At 51.6% G+C, this 23,084-nt stretch overlaps 9 protein-coding genes across 9 annotated transcripts; 4 read left to right on the top strand and 5 right to left on the bottom strand.

Moving 5' to 3' along the window:
- Positions 1-672: 672 nt before the first annotated feature.
- Positions 673-3,895, bottom strand: COCSADRAFT_173807 (uncharacterized protein; the record flags this gene model as incomplete). Its single annotated transcript, XM_007704620.1, has 3 exons — positions 673-771; positions 825-3,766; positions 3,823-3,895. 3 exons carry the CDS (start codon positions 3,893-3,895, stop codon positions 673-675), a joined length of 3,114 nt encoding a protein of 1,037 aa, XP_007702810.1.
- A 430-nt stretch (positions 3,896-4,325) lies between these two features.
- On the bottom strand, positions 4,326-7,621 carry COCSADRAFT_39203 (uncharacterized protein). The gene is made up of 6 exons (XM_007704404.1): positions 7,080-7,621; positions 6,793-7,027; positions 6,224-6,743; positions 5,680-6,171; positions 5,397-5,627; positions 4,326-5,339 (listed from the first exon to the last, which is right to left on the bottom strand). Exons 1-6 carry the CDS (start codon positions 7,369-7,371, stop codon positions 4,602-4,604), a joined length of 2,508 nt encoding a protein of 835 aa, XP_007702594.1. The 5' UTR covers positions 7,372-7,621; the 3' UTR covers positions 4,326-4,601.
- Positions 7,622-8,248: 627 nt separating this feature from the next.
- On the bottom strand, positions 8,249-9,623 carry COCSADRAFT_123164 (uncharacterized protein). The gene is made up of 2 exons (XM_007704619.1): positions 8,586-9,623; positions 8,249-8,532 (listed from the first exon to the last, which is right to left on the bottom strand). The coding sequence occupies exons 1-2, from the start codon at positions 9,559-9,561 to the stop codon at positions 8,363-8,365; spliced, it is 1,146 nt and encodes a 381-aa protein (XP_007702809.1). The 5' UTR covers positions 9,562-9,623; the 3' UTR covers positions 8,249-8,362.
- Positions 9,624-10,167: 544 nt separating this feature from the next.
- Positions 10,168-12,361, top strand: COCSADRAFT_231894 (uncharacterized protein). Its single transcript, XM_007704618.1, has 5 exons — positions 10,168-10,195; positions 10,414-10,526; positions 10,623-11,921; positions 11,972-12,110; positions 12,160-12,361. Exons 2-5 carry the CDS (start codon positions 10,515-10,517, stop codon positions 12,261-12,263), a joined length of 1,554 nt encoding a protein of 517 aa, XP_007702808.1. The 5' UTR covers positions 10,168-10,195; positions 10,414-10,514; the 3' UTR covers positions 12,264-12,361.
- COCSADRAFT_231895 (uncharacterized protein) lies at positions 12,362-12,697 on the top strand. Its single transcript, XM_007704617.1, has one exon. It carries the CDS (start codon positions 12,460-12,462, stop codon positions 12,688-12,690), a length of 231 nt encoding a protein of 76 aa, XP_007702807.1. The 5' UTR covers positions 12,362-12,459; the 3' UTR covers positions 12,691-12,697.
- Positions 12,698-13,758: 1,061 nt separating this feature from the next.
- Positions 13,759-15,028, top strand: COCSADRAFT_231880 (uncharacterized protein). Its single transcript, XM_007704616.1, has 4 exons — positions 13,759-14,156; positions 14,332-14,406; positions 14,485-14,562; positions 14,649-15,028. Exons 1-4 carry the CDS (start codon positions 13,901-13,903, stop codon positions 14,864-14,866), a joined length of 627 nt encoding a protein of 208 aa, XP_007702806.1. The 5' UTR covers positions 13,759-13,900; the 3' UTR covers positions 14,867-15,028.
- A 161-nt stretch (positions 15,029-15,189) lies between these two features.
- Positions 15,190-16,391, bottom strand: COCSADRAFT_192408 (uncharacterized protein; the record flags this gene model as incomplete). The annotated part of the gene is made up of 3 exons (XM_007704615.1): positions 16,307-16,391; positions 15,729-16,228; positions 15,190-15,660 (listed from the first exon to the last, which is right to left on the bottom strand). The coding sequence occupies exons 2-3, from the start codon at positions 16,203-16,205 to the stop codon at positions 15,190-15,192; spliced, it is 948 nt and encodes a 315-aa protein (XP_007702805.1). The 5' UTR covers positions 16,206-16,228; positions 16,307-16,391.
- Positions 16,392-16,861: 470 nt separating this feature from the next.
- Positions 16,862-18,205, top strand: COCSADRAFT_231870 (uncharacterized protein). The gene is made up of 2 exons (XM_007704614.1): positions 16,862-17,542; positions 17,616-18,205. The coding sequence occupies exons 1-2, from the start codon at positions 17,010-17,012 to the stop codon at positions 18,034-18,036; spliced, it is 954 nt and encodes a 317-aa protein (XP_007702804.1). The 5' UTR covers positions 16,862-17,009; the 3' UTR covers positions 18,037-18,205.
- Positions 18,206-18,577: 372 nt separating this feature from the next.
- COCSADRAFT_162916 (uncharacterized protein) lies at positions 18,578-19,431 on the bottom strand (the record flags this gene model as incomplete). Its single annotated transcript, XM_007704613.1, has 2 exons — positions 18,578-18,913; positions 18,973-19,431. 2 exons carry the CDS (start codon positions 19,429-19,431, stop codon positions 18,578-18,580), a joined length of 795 nt encoding a protein of 264 aa, XP_007702803.1.
- Between the last annotated feature and the right edge of the window lie 3,653 nt (positions 19,432-23,084).

The following is a 23,084-nucleotide window of genomic DNA, read 5'->3' as shown; positions in this document are numbered from 1 at the left end:
GAAACGAACAACTCGTACTCCCACAGTATCACACATAATTCCTTATGTCCTCTTTGCGTTTCTCTGTAGCAAAGTAATGCACGTTTAGATGGCGGAAATGAGTACTTTGGCAAAGAAGGAAAAGAAAAGATTAATTAAAGGAGTGGTTAGCTGGGTGGTCTTATGTCGATTTCAGTTTGTAGAAGGTTGGATTGTTTACTTCCGTTGTCCATTTTGAATTGTTGGAGAGGAAAGAGAAGGAGGGAGATGGGGTTGAGTAGAACATTTCATTTCACATTCTTGTATTTGTACTATCTTTTGTTGCGGTATGGTATGAGAGAGACTATTGGGTGGTTGTAGTAAGATATCCTTTGTTTAGCGAGAATTGATATAAAAAAGTGTGTCACGCAAGTTGCACATCTAGTAAAATCCAAACAAATGTTACTTGATCATATATGTATGTATTAAATGTCTGCAATAATATGCAAATGAGATCTTATGAAAGTCAAAATATGTTTTCTCCAAAACAACGCCCTACTACCAGCGCCCTTTTCTCCCCAAAATGCAAAGCAAAATCACAGAAAATAACACGCGATACATGAATGCTTGAGCAAAGCTTTTTTGTTTAGTTCTTATGTCTCGTACGTTTCTCGTATGTTTCATTTTCATTTGTTTTTTTCATCTTCTTCTTCATCAAGCCTTCAGTCGTCTCTCTTCACATCTCACACAGACGGGATCTTGCGTGTCGCCACGGAGAAAGTACCTTCCATCTTCAAAGGGACCAGAGCAAATCTGTCTTCACGTTAGCATTCCATCCATCGTCTATGGGAGGGAAAAAAGCTTACCACACAAACAAAGCAATTAGTATGCCACTCCGCTCCAAGGGCTTTGACAACCGTATCCGTAACCGGTTTCCTGCAGCCCTTGCACTTTGTACTGTACCGATGCGTATGACAATTGACACACCATGCGTACCCGTCTTTCTCGACAAAAGGCGTCGTGCTGTCAAAAGGATCACCGCACTGAGCGCAGAAAAAGTGGCCGGCGTGCCACTCTGCACCACATGCTACAATGACCTCGCCTTCAATGGGCGTTTTGCAGCTCTTGCATCGTGGAGAGAAGAGCTCGTGGAAGTCGAGGTGGCAGTAGAACCGCGGAGATTCATCAGTGCCATCATCGTACTCCAGACGAGCCATGTCTTCGGCTGTAGGGTGCGAGGGCAGGAACGGAATGTCGTAGCCTGTGAGACGGGCGCGGATACGCTGGACACGTTCGGCGTGCTTGTTGGACGGCTCGGGGTAGAAGGCCACACACTCGAGGTGCTCACCACATTGATAGCATGTGAAGCATTCTGGATGGAAGCGAGAGCCTCCTGCAGAGACTATACGACCTGCAATGGGTAGCGCACATTGAGTACAGAGAGCGCCTGTGCGCACAGTGGTCGGCGTCCAGTGAGTACGACCGGATCCAGAGCCACTGTAGCTGTGCGATTTGTTTTGAGCGCCTGGTACTGGTAGAGGCCGTGTAGAAGCTGCAGGCCCAAAGCCCTTTGTTGTGTTCACGTTGATTGAAGGCACCGAAGGATTAACGGAGATTGAAGGAACGTTACTGTGTCGTCCTCTGGTGGACGCTGGAGACTGATTGACAGATATCGTTGGAACATCAGGAGTCACATTGATAGAGGGCACAGTAGATCCTCTTCTTGGTACAGGCGTCTCGCTCACTGATATACTTGGGATAGGCTGGGTACTTCCTCTTGACCCACGCTTGGGAGTAGACGACTCACTAACCGATATTGATGGAACTTCAGGTGCCATGGACCTAGAAGCTGAGGATGATCCCCGTCCAAAAGATGGCGAGTTGCTGACTGATATACTTGGGACAGGTGCTGTGAAGCTCGACGAAGGCCTGTGGTAGCTTCGACTCGATGGTGTCTCCGAAACCGAGATGGAAGGAACACTTGGTGTGGATGTAGTCCTAGAATGCGCGGGGGAAGAATCAGGGACATTTATGGTGGGTATGGATGCCACGGAGGGACGCGTTGGAATTTGAGCTTTCCTTAACGAACTGGTCAATGGCAGGGGTCGCGCTGGTGCTGGAGGATCTTCACGAACACTGATAGCGGGCCGATCAACTTTGCCGCCTCGCAGCGCTGAAGTGGCATTGCTAGAGGAGACATTGATGGCTGGAGTCTCAGGTGGTCTTGGCGTGGTGCTTCGTTTGGGTATTTCAGGTGCCAGCCCGTTACTGGGCTCAGCAATGTTGATCTCAGGGACCGGAGGAGAGATTGGCGTAGTACTTCTTCTGGGCACATCCGGTGCTAAACTTATAGTAGGCACGTCAGGGGCCGTTGCAGCGTGCACCAGGGGAGGCTGGCCAGATTTGGGTTTGTTGGAAGGAACCGGTGCTGGATCAGACAGCGTAGAAGCGACTTCTTTCAGCTCGACAATATTCCAGTCCTTTTTGAAAGAGACAATTGGTCGCCCTGGAGCATCAGAAACAGCAGTGGGCGTAGGAAGCTTTGGACTACGGTCCTTGAGGCGAAATCCAGTCGCAGCACGCAGCTCCTCACTTCTTATCTCCTTGCCGTCCTTCATCTTCACCTCAAGCATGTTCTCCGCATTTGCCTTGTCCTTGTCGGCTGACTTTGATGCAGCAGAGTTCAATGTGTAGCCGGCATTTCGAGACTGGGTTGGTGGGTTCTTTTGTATCTCATAGCGGTCGAGCCGCTTCGAGGCCACGGTGGGATCGGTGCTTGAGCGTACCAATGGATTGCTCTTGATAGATTGAAATCGCATAAAGGGGTTACGTCTTACTCCCAATGGTAGCTTCTCAATTTTCGATGGTTCGGGGGCGGGTTTCGGCCGAGGAGCAGGTGATGTTTCTTCTTCAGGCTCCTCGTAAATTTGATCGTTGGGGTTTTGGAAGAGGCTTCCACTGGCGGTACGACGAGAACCACTGCTTCTCCGTCGTTGCTTAAAGTCTGGCAGATCCGAGATAGCTTTGGCTAATGCCGGCGACTCATACTTCTTGCCCTTAAGGTCAAAGCACCCCTTGGTTGGCGAAGTGGCCGACGTTTCATTCCCAGTAGTAGATACATCCGTGTTTCCTCCAGGCCCGTTGCTCTGCAAGCTACTGCTCCTGCTCCCTGAGGTAGCACTTCCCATCGAATGTCGCTTTCGCAGCTTGGAATTGGCCCGCTGCAGATCCTGATCCTTGGGCTCAACACTCCGACTTCGCTGCGTGCTATTCTTTCTACCCAGGCCGGGATAGGAGTATGGCGCGTGTGGGTTATTCTCCGCTGCATTTGGATTGCGGTGCTTCCAGACTAGCTCGGCGGCTTCGTCTCGTGCCGCCTCGTAAATCTTCCCCTCCGTCGCAAGCTCTAGATCTTCCATGGCTGCACGAATAGCGCGGGCTTCATCCTGCTCCACCTGTCGCTCCTGGCGTTCTCGGTATATCATACTTGGCGTTCGCGTGTGCGAGGAGGATCGTGAGTTTTCTCTCCCACGAGGCGCCTGTACAAGTGGCCGTCCAGGGCCTCCGGCCTTTTCTATGCTGGTCCTTGACGTTGCTCGGCTGTGCGACCCTGGCTCTTGCGAGGCGGAGGGTTGAGCGTCGGCATCGGCAGCGGGGTCTGTGAAGGTACTTTGCAGCGCAGCCACAGCTGATGAGTCAGAATTCCGGTTGGGTGTTCTGCTAGACCAAGTGTTGAAATGTGCAGGCGCAGGACGTGCTCCAGTAGGACGAGCGGGGCGGTTTGTGCGAAGGTCTTGTAGGTAGTTTTCTTCACGTATACAGTTAGAACCTTGGCCAGAATGCAACCCTGCTTGTAAGACTTACTCATTTGGGACTGTGAATAGTAGGCTCCAGGCCCTGGCGACGAAGCGCCTTCTCTTTCCTTGGATGCGAACATGTAACGTCGGTGTTTACTGCTCTGTTTGTGTGGCGTCAAAGGTGTTGACAAAAGTACGCAAGCGCAAGTGTTTTTGATAAATAGACTAGTAGTGAATTGAACAAGTTTGAAAGAGTAGAAAGATAGATATACGAACCAAAGCTGTAGACAAGCGGTGGGGGGCGCGGTCGAGGTGCTGCCCGTAGCTTGTTGCTATTCGTTGGTTTCCCATGGCAACTGAGCCTGTGACGTCTTGACCGCTTCCCACACATCCACCCCCTGCCTAAGCCGCACTATCCCCGGATCTTCAGGGTCTGCGCTCTCCATGTTATTGTTGCTGTACGGCGGTTACAATATCAAGCGACATATATACTGTTCTGATGGAATCGATCATGTTGCCTATGCGTTCGCGCTATCCAATCCCGTCGTTGGTTCCCCACAATTCATCATATGCACCACTCAAGCCACCAATGACTATAATAAGTCAGGTATTCAAGAGACAAGATGTACTCCTATGTACAAAATACTATATAGTACAAAATGAAGATTACCTCTAATGTAATCTCGGTGTTAGGCCTCAAGGCCGGTGTATGTATATATCAATAGTCTAGTCCGTTGTGGTCCCGCAAGTAAATCGTTTAAAGGTAAATCAAAGCCAATGCGGGTATACTGCTCTACAACAATAGCGTCAAGTCGTCAAGCCCCACACCTTCATTCATGCAAATGCTCATCTTGTGCCAAAGATGTTTGCTTGGTTGTCGTGCACCTGACTGACCGACTCCCATCCCGTCGTTACACTTTCCAGCATCGAGTCCCATGATGCATCGGCCATTGCTGGCAGACCTGACCCAGCATTGAGTGCAGCATAGTCCCATTCATTGCCCATTATGAGGCCATCATTATAACCGGTACTTCCCATATCTCCTGAGGTATCGAAGTTGTTCATGCTAAAGGCTTCGTTCGTGGACACGAAGCCTAGGAAGTCGGTGGAACCATTAGGCGCCAAATTAGAATAAGGTGCCTTTGGTGATGCTCGGTATGGCATTTGAAGCTCGTTTTGTTGGCCAGGTGAATATGAAGATTGCGACGTTGAGCCGCCACGCGATTGTGAACTGATGGTTACGGGGCTATCGTGATCAACTCCCTTCTCACCCCCAGAAAGATCCATTTCATTTCCATCTTGAGCTGCAAACCAACCAGGTGTGAATTCATGAGACCCTGAAGTTGCAAGAGCTTCACGTGACGACACATGGGGCGCCGTCCGCAGGTCGATGTTGTTGATGCTGTTAACATGAAATGGTGGACCTGGTGCGTTATTCACATACTGCGTATTGCGTGTCGAGTTCGTATTCACCCGACTATTGTTCTCAGTTATATTGACGGATTCATCCAATTGTTGTCCTTCGGATATATTGATTATGGGACTGCATCTGAATTGATTAGTAGTGCCGCGGGTGGCAGTGGACTATAGCAAAAACAGTCAGCACTCTTAGATTGCAAAGAACTCGAGTCTGGAACTTACTTTGGTCATGGATTTCATCTGCCGAATACTTTCAATGCCGGCATGTTCGATATCAATGTCTAGCTGTGCCAGGAAGGACTCTGTGAGTGGATTCTTCCTACGAAGAGCGTGCATAGCTTGCATCAGGAATTTTAACGAAGCGGCCATTTGTTGATCCTTTGGTCGAGTCTTTAGGTATTGGACAAACACTCTTGCTGCCACATAGACACAGAAGGATATGAAGGGGTTCATCTGTTCAAAGTCAACTTGGATCACTCACTTCTTCTATAGCACTCGAACTTACTGCAGAAAGATCCATATGACTGATCATCCGCATAAGGCTGGCAATTTCCGCTGCGGCTGTTACACATCTGATCTTGCTCTCATTGGCAATGTTGATCGGTAATCGGTGTTTATCTGCTTTGAATATTGCTGCCTGATGAAGACATATTGCTGAGGTGTGAATGCACATATTTGTGAACACGACGTTAGGGTCTGAGAGTCCTGAAGGTAACCGCATATGATCAGGCAATCCCAGTGATGTTTGGAGTAGTAGTTGCTCAATGTCACGATGTCGACTCCAGTAGCCACCATTGATGTCATCGTCCCTATCATCAGGACCAGGCCGATGTAGATGCAGTAGGTTGCGACCGAACATTGCTGCCGTCAAAACGATTCCACCTGATGGTTGAAGGTTTGCTACGCCGTTTGGTTGCATAGCTCGCTCCAGTGACACTGTAGACATTGGTCTGCTTTTCTCGAACGCTTCCTCGCTTGCCGGCAAGTTAGTCAAAACCTGGATCAAAGTTAGCTCACTCAGAACACAACGAGCCTAATTTTTCGCTTACATCGCGTTCGTCTATAACCATTGGCCAGCCTGTGCCAATACTGGCGTACCGATCGACACAGAAAGCCATCCAGAAAGTTCTCCTTCGCTCCTCGCGCTCTGTCCAATCTTTCGGTTGAGGCAGGCATTGTTTTACGTCCAAACCCAGCCCATCCAAGCGATGGAGTTGCATCATCTGAGCGAGTCGAACAGCCCTACCAGCAGATAACCATGCCCTTGGAAAATACATGTTCTTGAACTCGTATGTACATATCAAAATCCATGACTGGCAATGTGCAAGTGTAATGGTCGTTTCTCCATGACCCTTCATTTCGTCCATTTGCGCGTACTTCCTTGCTCGTTGGTAAAAGTGCTCGTGAAGCGCCTCATATTTGTTGCTGACGGATGCTGCCATAGCCCACATGATGTATCGTAGGCATATTGGTGGTCGCATATGGGGGGCGAGGTTGAGCGCCGCGAGAAACCGTGGTCTGTGTATGACAGGTATGGAGAGATGAACTTTGGAAAAGTAGACTTCGTATCTGCTGCGCATTAGCAACGAACACTATGCCGGCAGCAGCGCCTTCATACAGATTATCTGTGACTTCCTGGGGTGGTAAAGGCTCTTCTAATCCAAGCCCTATTATGTCTCCTGACATGCGTTGTTCTGTGTCATGTTGAGGAGTTCCAAGGTTCGGAATATGATTAGTGTTTGGAAGTGTTAGATTTATGGTGTTGGCGACATATTCAGATGCGGAGTCCTGGCGCGTTGCATCTTTACTCGTATCGTTTGCGTCCTGGGTCTTCAACAACGTCTCAACCTGTTCTGGAGAGTGTACGTCAGCGCAGATAGCCACAGGCTGCATGCGCTTACTTACGGAGCCGTTGTTCGAGCAGCTTCACGTAACCACGTTTGGGCCCGCTTTTCTTCCGCACTTGATCGTAGGCGCAATCGTGGGACAGGCGTTTGCAGGTTGAGCATGACGGTCGTGCACCGTCGCATCGCAACTTTCTTTTCCTACACAACACACAGGCGATCCTCTTGACTTTGCTCGAGCCGTCTTGTTGTGTTTCTTGATCATCGGCTGTATTAGACTCCTGGGGTTGTTGGGACAGGTCGTTGAAGAAGCTCTCGTCTGGCGACTCGGCCTCGTTGGGAGGCATACTCATGGTGGATATGAGCAGTTAATTATTCCAGGCAGATTAAGGGTGCGCGCTGGGCCAGAGAAACCGCACCCCGCGTAAGCACGATTCAGAAGTGGGAGGCCTCTGATGCAAACAATTCCTTCAGCCTGATAGTTCGAGTCCCGGTTACAGGTTGAGTTGTTGATGTGGTAGTGACTTGAACACAAGCGGTGTTGGTAGGCGGAAAGGATCACAAATCCAGGCTAGAGGGCGTCGCAGTTCTGTCATGCGAATGGGGATGAAGGAGTCGAGGTGCACAGGCATGGGCTTCCTTGGTGTGGACTAGATCTGCAGCATCGTTCTTAGGCGTGCTGCCTTGAACGTGTCGAACGCACGTTGACCACATGGACTAATTATGTCGGATCTCCCGTACGTCTGGGCTGCCAACAGGAATCCCCGTTGGTGGTTTCTCAGCTCGTGTCCCAGCCAGTTCCGTTCAGGGTTAGCTTTGCGCTGCCTGCCACAAGCGACGTGTCGCATTGGTCAGCTATTATATGGCGTAAGTATATGACTTCTTTATGCAGGTGTGCGAGACGCGCCCAAGTGGGGGGTTTTAATTAGACCTAACAGAGACAAAAATGCGACCGATCTTGCAGGCGTTATATCTTGTGTCATCCTTAATGTCGATGTGATCCATGTGGAACTAGGATGACGATGCTCAGAGGCTGACAAGACAAGTTACTAATACCAGCGAATAAGAGCGAATAGGAGTGAATGCGTCCGAAAAGTATTGCCGAGCTACATTAAAGGTAATAACGACCCCCGATAGCGTACATGTATAGAGCTTAGCAGCATCCTTGGATTGTAGGTAAAAAGTCCGACTATCGGTTGAGAGGTCAGCAGGGCGATGTAACATGGAATTGGTTCTCGGAACAAATAGCATTGGTTCATCAAGGTACGTTCATGGATGGTGCTACTGAGGCAATATATAGTACAAGTACAGTGTGAACTCGAGCGTATGTATACAGCTCTCGGCCTACTTTGACCTGCGCTTTCCTTGATTGCGCGGTCGGTCTTGAACAAGGAAGGTGTGCTTGTTCCTCTTGTGCCTTGTCTTGTAGCCTCCCTTTGCGGGTGTTCCCCACGGACTGACGGGATGCACGTTACCCTTTGATTTACCACGACCTCCACCGTGGGGATGATCAGCTGGGAGATGTTAGCATACTGCAGAGCGTGAATTGATAGGCCTGAGCACTAACCTGCGTTCATGGCGACACCGCGGACTTCGGGTCGCTTTCCTAGCCATCGAGAACGTCCAGCCTTTCCAAGGGATGTAAAGTGTGACTGCGGGTTGCTGGCAACACCAATGGTACAGCATGCGTCGGCGCTGACCTTGCGGATTTCTCCACTTTGCAACCGGATGATGACGTGCTTAATCTCTGTGCTGCTGCCCTTTTCTACTTCCTCCTTGTTGACGATGATAGCATATGTGCCTGCACTCCTGCAGAAGACGCCCCCACCCTGAGACTTGGAGCCAACGTTGTAGACTTGGGAGCCGAGCGGCACCATGTGGATAGGAAGGCAGTTGCCTCGGGCCGCTGTCTTAGCAGCCAGCATACCGGGATCGATACCACCACCCATGCTGGCAATCAGCTCTCTGGGGATGCCGCTGCGGTAGCTCTCAACCTCGTCTCCAGCGCGCATACCATCGGCAGCAATGATGTAAGACTTTTCTCCGGTTGCCAGGCGTGTGAGTAGGGCAAGATGTGCGCTCCGGTTGGGGTCATATTCTATGCGCTCGACGATATGCTTGCCAGGCAGGTAGCGCTTGTAGTCGACAATGCGTATGCGCCTCTTGTGACCGCCACCGCGGTGTCTCACTGTGACCCGCCCGGTGTTGTTCCTTCCTCCCAGGTGCTGTCCCTTTCGGGCAATGGTGAGCTTGAGGTACGGTCGTCCCTTCCACAGGTGGTCATTGACGGGGCGCTTAAGATGGCGCAATCCGGGTGTGCGGGGTTTGTATGTACGCAGAGGGATAAATCGGTCTCTCCGCGAGCCTTCTTGTTTGAGTGTAGTAGCATCGACAGCCACGGTGGGCTGTATGGATGACGATGGTGGTGGTGATGGTGGCTGCTTTACATTGGCGGCATGGACCTGTGCGTAGGTACGGGCAGAGCGCAGGGCGGCGCACAGCTGCACAGACTGAAGGCGACTACATATCCGGGGCTGCAGCATTGTGTCGTCGAGAGCCCGGGGGCGGTGGATGCGTGGCGGGGATGCAATGGCACAGCTGCTTGGAGGGCTGGTGCTGGCGGTGTCACGAATAATTCTCCAGGCGGCCGGATTGGGCCTAGCGCAAGACGGGCGGGGGAGTGCCTGCCTGCCCTGCCCTGCTCTGCCCTGCCCTGCCCGGCGTGATGGCCCAGCAACAACCAGCGTCTGCTCTGTCACCCATCACAACACGCACCCGCCCGCCAGTGTTGCTCACCCTTACTGCACTGCACTGCACGCCTCCGACTACGCGACATCCATCGCAGCTCTGCGCCTCGCCATCTGCCCTCTCGCCAGCCGCTCATCGCCGCTACAGAAACGCGTTGCGTCACGGCATCTTCCTCAGCGTAAGTTTGCACACGCGCCTGTGGGGCGTGCACTGTTGCCTTTGCCAGCCTCGACGGCCATTTTGGCGCGTGGGACGTGGAAAGCCAAGCTAGCCGGCCCTCGCTCAAAACACACAACATACCCTCTCACTCCCACACACAACACACCTTGGTGCACCTCCTCCCTCGCCCAACCTCCACTTTCCTTCTTGTGCACGCCGTAGCTGGACCTCTACCCCGTCCACTCAATTAACCCGTCAAGCGCTCCAAGGGTTCGTCTCTCCTGCTGGCCCGTCACGTCGCCCTCATCCTCGCTGCTGCACCCTGTCGAGCGTGTCTGGCCCACCAGCATTCGCGAGCATCGACCGTGGTCCGCTCACCCAGCTTCGTGCATACCCTGCGCGCCCGTCGATGCTCCGCTGCTGTTGGCCTGCCACCTCCGACGCGCCCTGCTCAAGCTCCGTCGAACTCTGCTAACATCACCAAACAGTGCATCACAACACATCAAACATCAGCCATTACACACTGCACATCTACTCGAACACCTGTATACCTCTTTAGCTTTGCTTAGCATACCTAATATTGCTTGCCATGCCTCCAGCAGTACGTCATTACCCTTTTGCTGCATCCGTCCCAGAGACCCACGACGCGGCAGGAACGTGTATGCCTCCCATACAGCTCACTAACACGCTCCAACAGGTTCGATCTACGAGGCAACGCGCCGTCACGAATGAGAACGATGAAAACGCCACTACGACACGCTTGACGCGTGCAAAGGCCGCCAACTTGGGCGCCAACGAGTCCGCAGCAGACGTGCCCAAGAAGGCTCTCCAGACAAAGAAGTCGACTGCTACCCTCGGCGCGAACGGTGCCGCGACGCGAAAGCGTGCGGCTCTTGGTGACGTCAGCAATGTCACAAAGCAGGACGCCCTGGGTGCTGGTGTAAAAGACGGAAAGAAGCCACTGGCTACCAAGGGCCAACTCTCAAAAGCAGCACAGCCCACCAAGGTCGAGAAGTCATCACGGGCCGGTTCGACGCGTTCCATTCTACAGCAAAAGGAAAAGATCTCTACATCCGACCTCAAGAAGCGCCCAGCTAGTGGCAACGGTATCACAGGTCAGCCAGCAAAGAAGCGCGGCGCTGCCGCCGCAAAGCCAGTCAAGGCGGAGCCAAAGGTGGATGTGAAGGGGGACGTCAAGGAGGAAGAGGAGAAGGAGCAGGAAGAAGAGAAGGAAGAGCAGCCAGAGGAGGAAGAGGAGGAGAACGTCGAGCCTCAAGAAAAGAAGGTGGTTGAAGAGGACAATGTCAAGCAGAGCAAGGGCTCAAAGAAGGAGGTAGAGGCACCCGTCACCGAGGTCTTCTACGACGGCCCGGATCTAGACAAGGAGGACGTTGACGACCCGCTCATGGTCTCCGAGTATGTTGTCGAGATCTTTGAGTACCTGAAGGAGCTTGAGATTGCCACCATGGCCAACCCCGACTACATGGAGAGCCAAACCGAACTCGAGTGGAAGATGCGCGGCATTCTTATCGACTGGTTACTCGAGGTCCATACCCGCTTCCGCCTCCTTCCCGAGACTCTCTTCCTCGCTGTCAACATCATTGACCGCTTCCTTTCCACCAAGATTGTTCAACTAGACCGCCTCCAGTTGGTTGGTGTAACTGCCATGTTCATCGCCTCCAAGTACGAGGAGGTTCTCTCTCCTCACGTACAGAACTTCCGCCATGTTGCCGATGATGGCTTCACTGAGGAGGAGATTCTTAGCGCCGAACGCTTCGTCCTTGCAGCCTTGAACTACGACCTGAGCTACCCCAACCCCATGAACTTCCTCCGCCGGATATCAAAGGCCGACAACTACGACATCCAGACTCGCACATTGGGCAAATATCTCTTGGAGATTGGCTGCCTGGATCACCGCTTCCTCGCCCACCCTCCTAGCCAGGTCGCTGCCGCCGCCATGTACCTCGCTCGCCTTGTTCTTGAGCGTGGCCCTTGGGTATGTCACAGTCGTGCCCCATATATATTATTTGTTTCTAACTTGAACAGGACGCTACACTTACACACTATGCCGGTTACACTGAGCAGGAGATCCAGCCTGTTCTGGAGCTGATGATCGACTACCTCTCCAGCCCTGTCGTACACGAGGCCTTCTTTAAGAAGTATGCCAGCAAAAAGTTCTTGAAAGGTAAGGGTTACTATGCCCTCTTGATACGTCCGCCACTAACACGATGCAGCATCCATTGTTCTTCGCAAGTGGGCCAAGGAATACGTTGCTGCTTATGGTAACGCACTCCAAGAAGAGGCCGCTGTCCCCTCCAAGACCAAGAGCGTGCGCTAAGCGTGTGGGTTCTTGTTAGGCAATACCGGTCTTTGGCTTATGTGTCGCAAAGCTATTCATTACCGCCGGCATGGGAACGAGTAGTGATTGACGAAGTTCAGGTCCCGACCGGGAGCCAAAATTTACGATTGCATCCAAACCAGGCTATTCATGTTTGCATCTTGGCTAATACCATCTTCCGGTCGGCGTTTAATACATGGGATGCAAGTTGGTTGTTCACTTCATTGTTGGTTCTTTTTCCTCCATAAGTGGTTTTTTTGTTTGCTTGGAAACGGAGTTGCCGGCGTTCATCTCCTGTCAATGGAGGCGCAACGAGGGTGTGTTTGTTTTTTTCCACCTTTTCAGATCGCACTTTACCTCATTTCTTATAGCGGCTCTGGATACTCGCTCATGGCTTAGGCGGTCCAATGTACCAGGAACGGTATGATATGAGAGAGGCTTTTATTCCTTTGTGGACCTGTATGGAGTGTCTGTCTGTCTGTGGTCTGTGTGTGGTGTGGTGTGTGGGGAAAACATGGTCATTTGGCATATCAGATAAGGAGATATTCGTTCTCCGCACATGTATGAGTAGTGTGTGAATTGCACACTGTTTGGGGGGCGTAGTAGAATGGAGCAAAGCATGTTGAATAATCTGGTCGTCTTGGAAAGAAAGACTTTGATGTGACAGATGTTGTTGTGCCTTTTCGAATCACGTCATGTGTACCAATATGCCCCCAAAAGTCCCAGCCATATCGCCCCGTTGTGGTGTTTTGTGACCGAAACGCCATAGTTCCACGGTCTCGCGTCGCGTACGCCCTGCCTCGAAAGCAACACGGTAGTGGCACGTCATGCGTGTCTACACCGCGTCCACCCATCACGTCGCCCTACCTTGGCCAATTAGTCCCATGCATTACGCATTAACCCAGAGACGCGGACTGGCCTAGCTCTCTAGCTGAATCCCCCCGACCAGCCAACCAAAGCAAATGTCATCATCGCTGGCGTCCGTCCACCCGTTTCCCCCCTCCCGGGGAATGGATGCAAATGGATGACATGGTTGGTGGACCTTGGCATGTTTCTTCCCAGCCCCCCAGCCACAAAAGTCGCTCCCCGGGCCCAGATGCCTGTTGCGAGCGCGCGATCGTTGCACCGAGGTCTAAGCAGCGAGACGTGGGGGAGCTATACCGCTTTGACTGTGATTAATCGAGGGCTCGAGCTTTACAGTGCATGTGCAGGTGCGATCGTAGCTTTTTGATCTCATCTTCGCTTTTTGTTTTTGTTTTTGTTTTTTTAACCAACTCTTTAATCACGGCAAAAAGCCAGAGACAGGAAACTTGCTCGACCCTGAGAACTTTTTGTTTGGAGGTTTTCGCCATCGTGATACTTGCCGGTTTTGGGGTGGGTGACTTTTTGCTGACGGGTGTTGTTGGGTGGCGTCGCAATCGCGAACTAAGTTACGTGCATCTGGGAATCCTTGACGACCAACGTACACACGTTACGACTTTGTGGAACAATCAACAAACAAAAAAACACACACAACATCCACGCTTCTCACCCAATCTCTCCACATTTCTCGATTGGGCCACCCTCCCATCTCTTTCCCCTGCTCCACAAATAAACAAGCAAACGCCACATAGCCCGCAACCCCAGCAACAGCAGCCATGCAAGAAACCGACCTCCACTACCCGCCAGAAACCTGTCCCTTTTGCAGCATCGCCGCCGCGTATCCCGTCTCCGAGAGCGCACAGGCTGGCGCTTCGCTATGGCGCAGTGCACCTGAGCAACAGCAGAAAGAGCTAGCAGCGTGCGTACCGAGTGATGAGGAGAGTCAGGCCGACAAGACCGATCCGAGTAGTTTTGTGGTGCTGAGAAGTAATGATGTTGTTGCTTTTTTGGATATTTTGCCTATGACGAGGGGTGAGTTCTTATTCATTCTTTTTTTTCCTGTGTTGTTGTTTCTTTTAGTTTTGGGGGGAACGGGTGGGGAGGAGATGCATATGCAGGGCGTTATGTACGAGGGATGTGGGGATTGTGGGATGAGAGAGGAGGAAGATGTATGGATGGTGACGGTGCTAACATGTTGGTGATACAGGTCATTTACTTGTTACGACTCGCCAGCATAAAGTCAAGGTTGCGGATATGGGGGTTGTTGAGAGTAGGGAGATTGGTAAGTAACCTCTTTTTCTTTTGTGTTTGATTTATCTGTATAAACGCCAAGAGAACAAGTACAAATAACAATCCACAGGCTTCTGGTTACCCATTCTAGCAAGAACAGTAGCAAAAGTCACAGGCGTGACGGATTACAACATTGTTCAGAATAACGGTAAGTCTCTATACCCCTTCTCTCCATCTCCTCTACCCTTTTTTACATTCATCCCACACCAACATGTTATGCTAAATACCACCTAGGCGCAAGAGCAGCACAAGTAGTACCACATGTTCACTTCCACATTATACCGCGGCCAGAAAGCATGCCCGAAATCAAGAGCAAGAGCTGGACCATGTTTGGACGGGGTCAACGCGATGATCTCGATGATGAAGAAGGGTCCAAGTTGGCGGGCGAGATGAGAAGAGTGTTGAGGGCTGAGCTAGAGAAGATGGGTACTGGGGGCGGGTCAAAGTTATAGCGGGGGACTTAATATGGAGAGTTTCTGCAGAGGAAGAAAGTAAGACGTGAGATGAGCAACTTCGAAGACTAGGGGAATAACATGTGCTTTGTAATTTTGGTATGATAATTATTTCATCGCAATTTTTATGTAATTATTCTCTCCCGCACGTACGTTGAGCCTGTCGTTATACACATTCCGTTCGTAACAAGAGATGGGTATCATCATCATCATCTTTCCTTGGAAGATCCAACTGCCTCAGCAGTTCCAAAGCAACGCCCTTAAGTAAAACCAGAGAAAAAAAAAACTTCCACTCGACCAATTTCCTTCTCTCATATCGACATTTACTGGCTCTTCTTGGCCTGCTCCTTTTGATCCGCAGGCACAAACCTCTTGCGAACAGCCTTAATCATCTGGTTGAACCAGAAGAAGTTGAGCATGCTCAGCGCCGTGTTACCAACAAGATAGACGCAAACCAGCCACATTGGGAGGTCACCGTAGCAGTTTCCAGATCCATCAAGACCCATGCTGCTATTGGTGCTTCCGTCGCATTTGTGTGCTTCCAGGAGTGAACTCATGCTGTCAGTCTGCGACATGGTCAAAGCCTTGTAGATATCCGAGTAAATCATAATGGACTGGTAAGTTCCCCAGATGATGCGACAGCCAAAAAATGTCACAAGCAGAGCGATGCCATTGTAGAGCTGGAGCTTGGATCCCGTCATTCCGAGCTTGTCACAAAACCAGTGGATATTAAGGAACGGGGTGGATAGCTCGTAGAGGACAAAAGAGAGACCGTAGTAGTTTCCAAAAGGTTTCTGATGTACGAGTCAGCTTGAATTTGCGACACACGGCCCAAGGGGGCAGGTGGGTTGCCGCGACTTACAAAACCGATGCAAGTTACAGCCAGAGCGCCGATGGCGTGAATGAGCGCACTGACGCCGGCAATGCTGATGTATTGTGTGGATATTTGGAGGTCCCAGAGGAAGTAGCCAGCAGCAAAGCCTTGAACCATGCCGCTTGCTGGTGTGTAGCCCCAGAGTCTTCCCCTCCAGTCCATGGCGTGTCGTTCCTCATCCTTGAAAATGACCCATAGCGCAGCGCCGCATATGAAGAGAGACTGGATCATGGAGACCCAGTGAATGTCCCAGTTGAGTCGCGTGCGCTTGTTGAAGCCATGGTAGGCTTTTGGGCATACTAATCGCGAGACAGCCGGCGAAAGGACATAGAGGATGAAGTGGTATCCGAGGAAGCCAAGGAATATTTCGTGGACATGGTAAGGGAGAGTCGTCAGGTTCAGTTTTTCAGCGAGGGGCTTGCTTGCTTGGACAAGCAGCGAAGGTGGGGGGAGAGGATCCCGCATGTTGGGTCTGAGTACAGTATCGACTAGAGACATGGTATCAGTATTTTGTCGTGTGACGCAACAACAAAGGACGAGATGGAAAAGCAAAAAGAGGTATTTACCAGACGGGCAGGGCTACATGTTCCGTGTATATATACTGCATGCGACTCAGGGAGGAGGGCTTAGCGATGGCCAGGGTTTCTTCCTGTTGCGTCTGAAGTATCGTGTGTCGAACACTTGATGCTCCGAAAGTCCGCACTACGCGCAGATGGCTAGATCGCCAGGTCGTCACATGCGGGGCTGGCGATCGAACATGGTAGAAAGCTTGCACTGCACGCTAAGCCACGCCTTGGCTTGGAGGGCTTTGGGCGCGTGCATGACCATCTGCCGGCTCAATCGATCCTCGCCCGCAATCAGCGTCATTCCGCAGCCTGTAGTCAGGACGTGTCTAATGTACCTGCGTGCGGCCATTATCTTATATCCATCGACCATCGACCACCCCACGGCTGCGTACTACGTGTATTTGTAGGCAGTGCATCCGAGTACGTACACAGGCCCGCTCATCCGCACCCTCTGGAGCAGCATGGCGTGCCCTTCAGAAACACTAACCAAACATGGTGCCTCTGGATGACAGCCCACCACGCACCGAGGTACTTCGTCGCAAAGAAACTCCGATTCCCTCTCGGCGGCCCCACACCTCACCGCCCGACTTTTCTGCCGCCCTCGACATCGTGAAGCTGGAGCTTGCACCTGGTCTGGGAAGAGACCGCGCTGATCCGCGCCTCCAGCCAACCGCCTGACTGCACCCATACCTGTCGCAAAAAGATGAGCGAGCGAGGCGACGTCACGGCGCAAACTGCCGAAAGAGCAGACACGGGTACGCCGCCTGTTGATGATGGTGCCGCGGATGCGCAGGCTGGCCAAAACAGCAAAAAGCGCAAGAACGGCAAGGAGCCCGAGGCCAACAAGAAGCCCAAAGTGATTGAGAACAAGGCTGTTTGGATCTCCAATCTGCCCCCAGACACGACTGCCAAAGAGATTGAAGATGAGTTCTCGCGCTTCGGCATCATTGACAAGGGCGCCGATGGCCAGCCACGCATCAAAATGTACATGGACGACGAGACAGGCAAGTTCACGGGCAATGCCATGGTGGTATATTTCCGCAAAGAAGCCATCACCAATGCCGTCAACATGATGGATGACTACGTTCTCCGCCCCGGTGACTACTCCAACGGCACCATCCGCGTCGAGCCCGCCAAGATTGAGCACAAGAAGGAGAGAGACGGCGACAAGATTGCGTCGAAGCTCACACGCAAGGACAGAAAGGCATCGGAGCGCAACAGGGCAGAACTGAACCGGTGAGTTAGGCCACTTCGCACCCTCGGTGCACCCATCTGCCTACACCATGACCCGTTACTAACACTAGTGCAGCAAACTCAACGAATGGTCCGACAACGAAGAAGAAGTCGCCGAAGCATTTGCACCCAAGAAGAACAAGTGGGCCAAAGTCGTCATCATCAAGCACGCCTTCACCCCCGCCGAGCTAGACGAAGAGCCAGAAGCCTACCTCGAGATCAAGGAGGAAATGCGCGAGGCGGCAGAGGAGTACGGCGAAGTTACAAATTGCACCCTCTACGACAAGGAGCCCGAGGGCATTGTTACTGTTCGGTTCCGCGAGTTTGAGCCAGCGGAAAAGTTCATGGCGGATTACCAGGGCAGAGGGTACCAGAAGAGGAAGCTGGCTCTGTCGCTTGCGGAAGACAAGCCGCGCTTCAAGAAGTCTACTCGGGGCGACGAGCCGGACAGCGACGAGGGCGAGGCGGACCGTGTGGCGTCAACGGCTGGCGGGTAAGACGGCTGGTTTCATTTGCTTTCTTTGTTTTGTTTCATTTGATTTTTTTTCTCTTGCAACCGCGTTTGGTTGAGAATGGCATGTTGAAGCTCAAGCCACGCTAAGCGACCACATGGGATTTAGTTTGCTGGAGCCGATACCCTTAATTAATATACCAGCTACACGATACATTGAAAAGCCACTTCGGCTCGCTTCGAACAGGCATGAAGGATTCCAAATCAAAAAATCATCGAACTAAAACATTTTCCGCATTTCTGTTCTCTAAATTTGGAAATAAAACTACATTAAGGAAGAGGTGAAAAGAAGAAAGGAGAAAAGGTTGTGTGGTCATGTACAAATGCACACAAGCCACAAGAAATCGCCAAAACATTATACCATGTCCTCCCTTTGCCTTGCCTTTTCCCCATCAAGGCTAGCAAGACCATGGACATTAAATCTTTCGCTTTCGTCTGGTATCAATGACAATCATGAAAAAAAAGTAGTAAAGAATCGAATAACAAAGAAAATCGGGCAATGGTGTGCTATGCATCGTAGTCTTTGTTTACAAGGCAAAGATTGCGGCAGCGGCAGCGGCGAGTAGAGCACCTACGCCACCAACAGTCTTTGGAGCAGCACCGGGGAACTCTGCTGGGCTTGAAGATGTGGCCGAGGGGGCGCTGGGGAAGGTGGGCTTGCCAGCAGTAGGCGCGGGAACAGTGCCGTTGTAGCCAGCGGCGCTAGTAGGGATGCTGTAGCCGGTAGAGGCCATGGTCGAAGTAGAGCAGTCTTCAGACTTGGGGGGCTCCTCATTTGACTCGCCGTCGGCGACCTTTTCAAAGTTGGCACATCCAATGCGCGTCTTGTTGGCAAGGTGGAGCACGAATGAGAGCGAACCAAACTATTAGGGTATTAGTTCATTGTGGTGTCTAATAGTGTTGCAAGGCCGGATTCACTTACGAAAGCAGGATCGGAAGGCAGAGTAGCAGAGTACAAGTCTGTGTACTCGGCGGAGAACTCTTGGGTGCTGAAGTTTCCGTACTTGCCGCTCAAGTCACCAGTCTGGCAAGTCTCGGGCGCGCTCGCATTGCACGACATGGTCTCGCCGTAGTGGTAAGGGTCCAAGTGAGCACCAGTGGCAGTGCAGTTGCCGTCGGCAGGGACAGGCTTAGCATGAAGGTGGTACATGAACGGGCCGCCAGTGGCTGGGAGACCGGCAAAGTGAACGCTAAACTTGACACCCTTGCCGTCGGCAGCGGTGGTACCTTCAATGGTACCCGAGAGGGAGCTTCCGGCCTTCTGAGGAAGCGTAGCAACGTACTTTGCGCCGATGGGGTTGTTTGCTACTACGGGGGCGTTGGTAGACTGAGCGGTGACGGCGGAAGCCGCGGCTAGGATGGAGATGACGGAGACAAGCATCTTGATTGTGTGCGTATGTAACGGCGGTAGGTTGAAGCAGACAAAGCGAGCGACTGACTGTGTAATGGTTTAGTAAAGTGAAGGTGGAAGTGCAAGCAATTTGTAGGCGAAGGGTGGTATGTGAAGGAAATGAAGTGGAGCAGCTGCCAAGGATATGTATATGAAGCGGCACAGCGGGAGTGCCACCAGGAAATTAGGAAAGCGCAACCCTTGTGACAGCAAGGAAACATCAAACAAAATAGGGAGGAAAAATCGACGTCATACTGGGGTTGGGAAAGGGAAGGAGCAGAAGAGGCCCAATTGAGCCGAGGGCAGGCTTACCAATATTAGAGCGTGGAGCTGACCAGTGTGTATACAGTAGTCTAGTATTAGTGTTTACACGAGGCGACCGAGGGTGGAAGCAAAGAGTAGGGTGAGAGGAGCTGTACAGGAACGAGGTGAGGATGGGTAGAGAGATAGGCGGGGGCGAAAACTATATAGACGTGTGTAGTATGCTGAGAAGAGGCACAGCAGCAGCAGGGCCAGAGGTTGGGCCCATTGTCCACGTCGGCGGCAGTACTCTACACTACTACTGCTAGTAGCAGAGCCAAAAGCAGGCGGGCCCTGCCACACGCCGCCTCTGGCGTGCACCCGTCGTACGTGCCTCGAAGCTTGGTGAAGGCGATTGCGGCCTAGCAGCGAGTCGTTTTGGAGGTCTGCGGCGCTGTCATTGGCGCAGTGCGGCAGGGCCGACAGGGCATTGGCTTGAAACCATGTTGTTTGTCGTGGGAGCTTGTGCATATCGACTGGTAGTTTCGAAACATCGAGGCGCATGGGCGCTTTGCTGGCCAATCGTTGTGGGGACGGCCCTGATTCCTGAACCCCAGCTAACCTCATGTACGCACGCTGTAAGCCCGTCGCCTTCCAGCCAGCTGTGTCTTCAGCCACCCATCGCCTATTGCCAACCTTCCTGGAGGCTGGTATCTGCCATGTCTCATGCAGCCACTCACCCTCTTCTCACTCCTGCTTCTGTCCGTCTGCACAGCTCGCCGTGTCCTTTTTGTCACACTGCCGTGTCTGCGACTGCTTTTGCGCAAACGTCTCTTGTTTGGCCGTCATCTTCTCGCGCCTGTTCCGGCTGCGGGGGCCTAAGCTCCGCCAACTGCCGCGCCAGCGCCATGCATCAGCCTTGCAATCAGTCCAATTTTAACCCCATACACTGCCACAGCCTTAGGGAAACACTTTTTTCCTCGCGCTAGCCCTGAGCCGTTTCGACCACCCAATACACCGTAACACACGCCAAACAGGCGTTCCTGAAGCCAGTGTTGCAAATGCCTTTTTTTTGCTCCTCAGTCATGTTGCTGAGGCACAACCAGGGAGTGATCCACGGCACGGCAACAACGGATGTGAGATGAAGCGAGAGACCACAGTATTGCCGGTCAACTGGCACCAAGCTTTATCGCCCAGTGTGACTCGCCCAATCACACCGCCTTGCCGCCTACAAGTCACGCAGGCTAATATACCATTGATTGATTGATTCCATCTGCTTTACTTCACACCTTAGCGTCCACAAACACAACCCTCTTTCCCAAACAATCCAAGAGAAACACTTACAAAAACAATGCCGCGCTCAATTGTGGATGCAGAAGCCACTGCAATAACCCACAGCCCCTGCTCCACAGCTTTACTACACTGATGCGCTCCCGTCATCCGGTCATGACTAGTCTTCTACCTCTTTCCTTGCTTACGACGCACGTGTGGCGCTTGTCTTGGCTGATAGCTGCTACCACATGGTTTCTTGTCAAGATGCTCGATCGCTCCGATAATACTATGCAGCATCCCCCATGCCTATACGGCCAGCTCTTGGTCACTGCCGCGGGGAAAAACATCCAATTCGAGTAGAAGCAGTCCATATTGAACTCGGTGTATACCGCATGGAGAAGGAGCGGTGTGCCGGATAGGGAAAGGCCTTTGCTTGCTCTGATGGCAAGCGCACAGTTGCGGAGCCACAAACTCCATAGTCGAACTGGTTGATCTTGTGAGACCAGATACTCTGTGAGATACTGAAAAAGTAGTTCCTATGGCATTGAGCCAACTGTAGAAACTCATGCTAGTGATAGAGATCGAGCGCATGGTACATTCATACATACGTCATGACATGGTATTTGTTCGATTGTGAATACATGGCATAAGTAGTACACAACCTCTTACTTATCCATGAACCTGAGGTCTGTACCACTGACGTGAGCAAGACTGGTTTATGCACGATTCTTCAAAGGAATAGCGTCAAAACGTAGTATCCTTGGTGCCTCCATCCTAGCTTCGGCCAAATCGAATCTTTTGTTAACGTCTCTCCGGACTAAAGCCGTACATCCCAGGTTCATGTACGTCAACGTGTATCGTATTCGACTTTGTAGCTGATCTTGGCATCGCACTACTCAACAACGCTTGAACGTACTAAATGCACTCTGACAGCCCTGACATTCAACTTACTAGTACTTTGGCTCTGGGTGACTCTTTAAATATTAACATCTTCTTGTCACAAACAACTCGACTTTGTCGCCTTTGTCCGTCGAAGGTTCAGGGCTGATTGACATCTGTATTTGTATGTGAGAGAACGTCAAGAGTGCTTTTGCTGTGCAGGCAAGTAAAGGCGTTCTTCTGCTCCGGCTTGGCGTGTCTTTAGACTCGGTCATACTGGAATTCGACATCAAACTCTTTCCACCAACGGCGCTGGAAAAGAGTATACCGCCTGGTCTACGTTTTTGTGCTGCAGTCCGACCATTCTGTGTCTCTGCAATATCCGATTTCACTATTGGAAAATTTGCAACATCTTCGTCAGCTTCACTGATGATCAAGTGGCCCAGAGTCCAACTCTCGTAACTCTTTTGTGTACTCGATTACAGTATCATCGTCCTCTTGGAGGGAAAACATGTTTCTGTCGTATATTTTCCGAGAGTGTCATGTCCAAATCGCCGGGGTCCTGGGTACAATACAAGGCAGACATATTCCTGGGTGGGATTGGTGTTGATATCGAAAAAGGGTCCTCCTTCAAGAACCCTATTCTTGGCAAAGTGTCTGTCAGTCCAAATATGCCTCGACGTAGATCCGGTTGATCGACGACACAAACAATGCTGGAGAATATGCTGCTAATCGTTGTAGGTTAAGTAACAAAGGGCGTTTCTGCATGTTGATGCGAAAAGTCTAGATGCGTACTTTGCGTTTATATATGTATGTTTGGGAGATTGATACCAAGTGTAACGGCGCAGGCAAGACTACTCGGATCAGTATCGGCGGTAGTGTCACTCAGAGGCATATGGGAGTGCGTGGGACATCAAACGAGCCTTAATTCGAATAGACACCTATAGGCCTTGTACGAAAGGATATCAAAAATCTATCGAGCTACGGTATGGAGAAGGTGGGGTTTTATATCAGCAGATCTGCCCTCGGCTAGTGCGTGCCCATGTTCGGATCCCTTTCGGATGTTAGTTCAGTGTGTACTCGAACCGTTACACTACCCCCCCCTCTATTGACAGCTAGTCCCGTAGCTGTTGAAAAATTTTCAATGTTTGTTTGTTTGTCTGTTTGCTTGATGTCGTCATCCTTCTATGCAGGGTCTCGGCCAGGCCCCGAACAGCCTCCGGGCCAAGGAGAATCCACTCAGCACGTGATAT

This window comes from Bipolaris sorokiniana (genome assembly GCF_000338995.1).
Source record: "Bipolaris sorokiniana ND90Pr unplaced genomic scaffold COCSAscaffold_12, whole genome shotgun sequence".
Lineage (NCBI taxonomy): Eukaryota > Fungi > Ascomycota > Dothideomycetes > Pleosporales > Pleosporaceae > Bipolaris > Bipolaris sorokiniana.
The sequence above is the reverse complement of the archived record's forward strand: the minus strand, read 5'-3'. Positions and strand labels throughout refer to the sequence as shown.

Coding starts and splice junctions, on each gene's coding strand:
- COCSADRAFT_39203 (XM_007704404.1), bottom strand. CDS start 7,371: ATGAGTATGCCTCCCAACGAGGCCGAGTCGCCAGACGAGAGCTTCTTC. Junction 6,172..6,223: donor TGGTTATAGACGAACGCGAT/GTAAGCGAAAAA, acceptor ACTTTGATCCAG/GTTTTGACTAACTTGCCGGC. Junction 5,628..5,679: donor GTCATATGGATCTTTCTGCA/GTAAGTTCGAGT, acceptor GACTTTGAACAG/ATGAACCCCTTCATATCCTT.
- COCSADRAFT_123164 (XM_007704619.1), bottom strand. CDS start 9,561: ATGCTGCAGCCCCGGATATGTAGTCGCCTTCAGTCTGTGCAGCTGTGC. Junction 8,533..8,585: donor CGGTGTCGCCATGAACGCAG/GTTAGTGCTCAG, acceptor AACATCTCCCAG/CTGATCATCCCCACGGTGGA.
- COCSADRAFT_231894 (XM_007704618.1), top strand. Junction 11,922..11,971: donor TTCTTGAGCGTGGCCCTTGG/GTATGTCACAGT, acceptor TAACTTGAACAG/GACGCTACACTTACACACTA. Junction 12,111..12,159: donor CAGCAAAAAGTTCTTGAAAG/GTAAGGGTTACT, acceptor AACACGATGCAG/CATCCATTGTTCTTCGCAAG.
- COCSADRAFT_231895 (XM_007704617.1), top strand. CDS start 12,460: ATGGGATGCAAGTTGGTTGTTCACTTCATTGTTGGTTCTTTTTCCTCC.
- COCSADRAFT_231880 (XM_007704616.1), top strand. CDS start 13,901: ATGCAAGAAACCGACCTCCACTACCCGCCAGAAACCTGTCCCTTTTGC. Junction 14,157..14,331: donor TATTTTGCCTATGACGAGGG/GTGAGTTCTTAT, acceptor TTGGTGATACAG/GTCATTTACTTGTTACGACT. Junction 14,407..14,484: donor TGTTGAGAGTAGGGAGATTG/GTAAGTAACCTC, acceptor AACAATCCACAG/GCTTCTGGTTACCCATTCTA.
- COCSADRAFT_231870 (XM_007704614.1), top strand. CDS start 17,010: ATGAGCGAGCGAGGCGACGTCACGGCGCAAACTGCCGAAAGAGCAGAC. Junction 17,543..17,615: donor AACAGGGCAGAACTGAACCG/GTGAGTTAGGCC, acceptor ACACTAGTGCAG/CAAACTCAACGAATGGTCCG.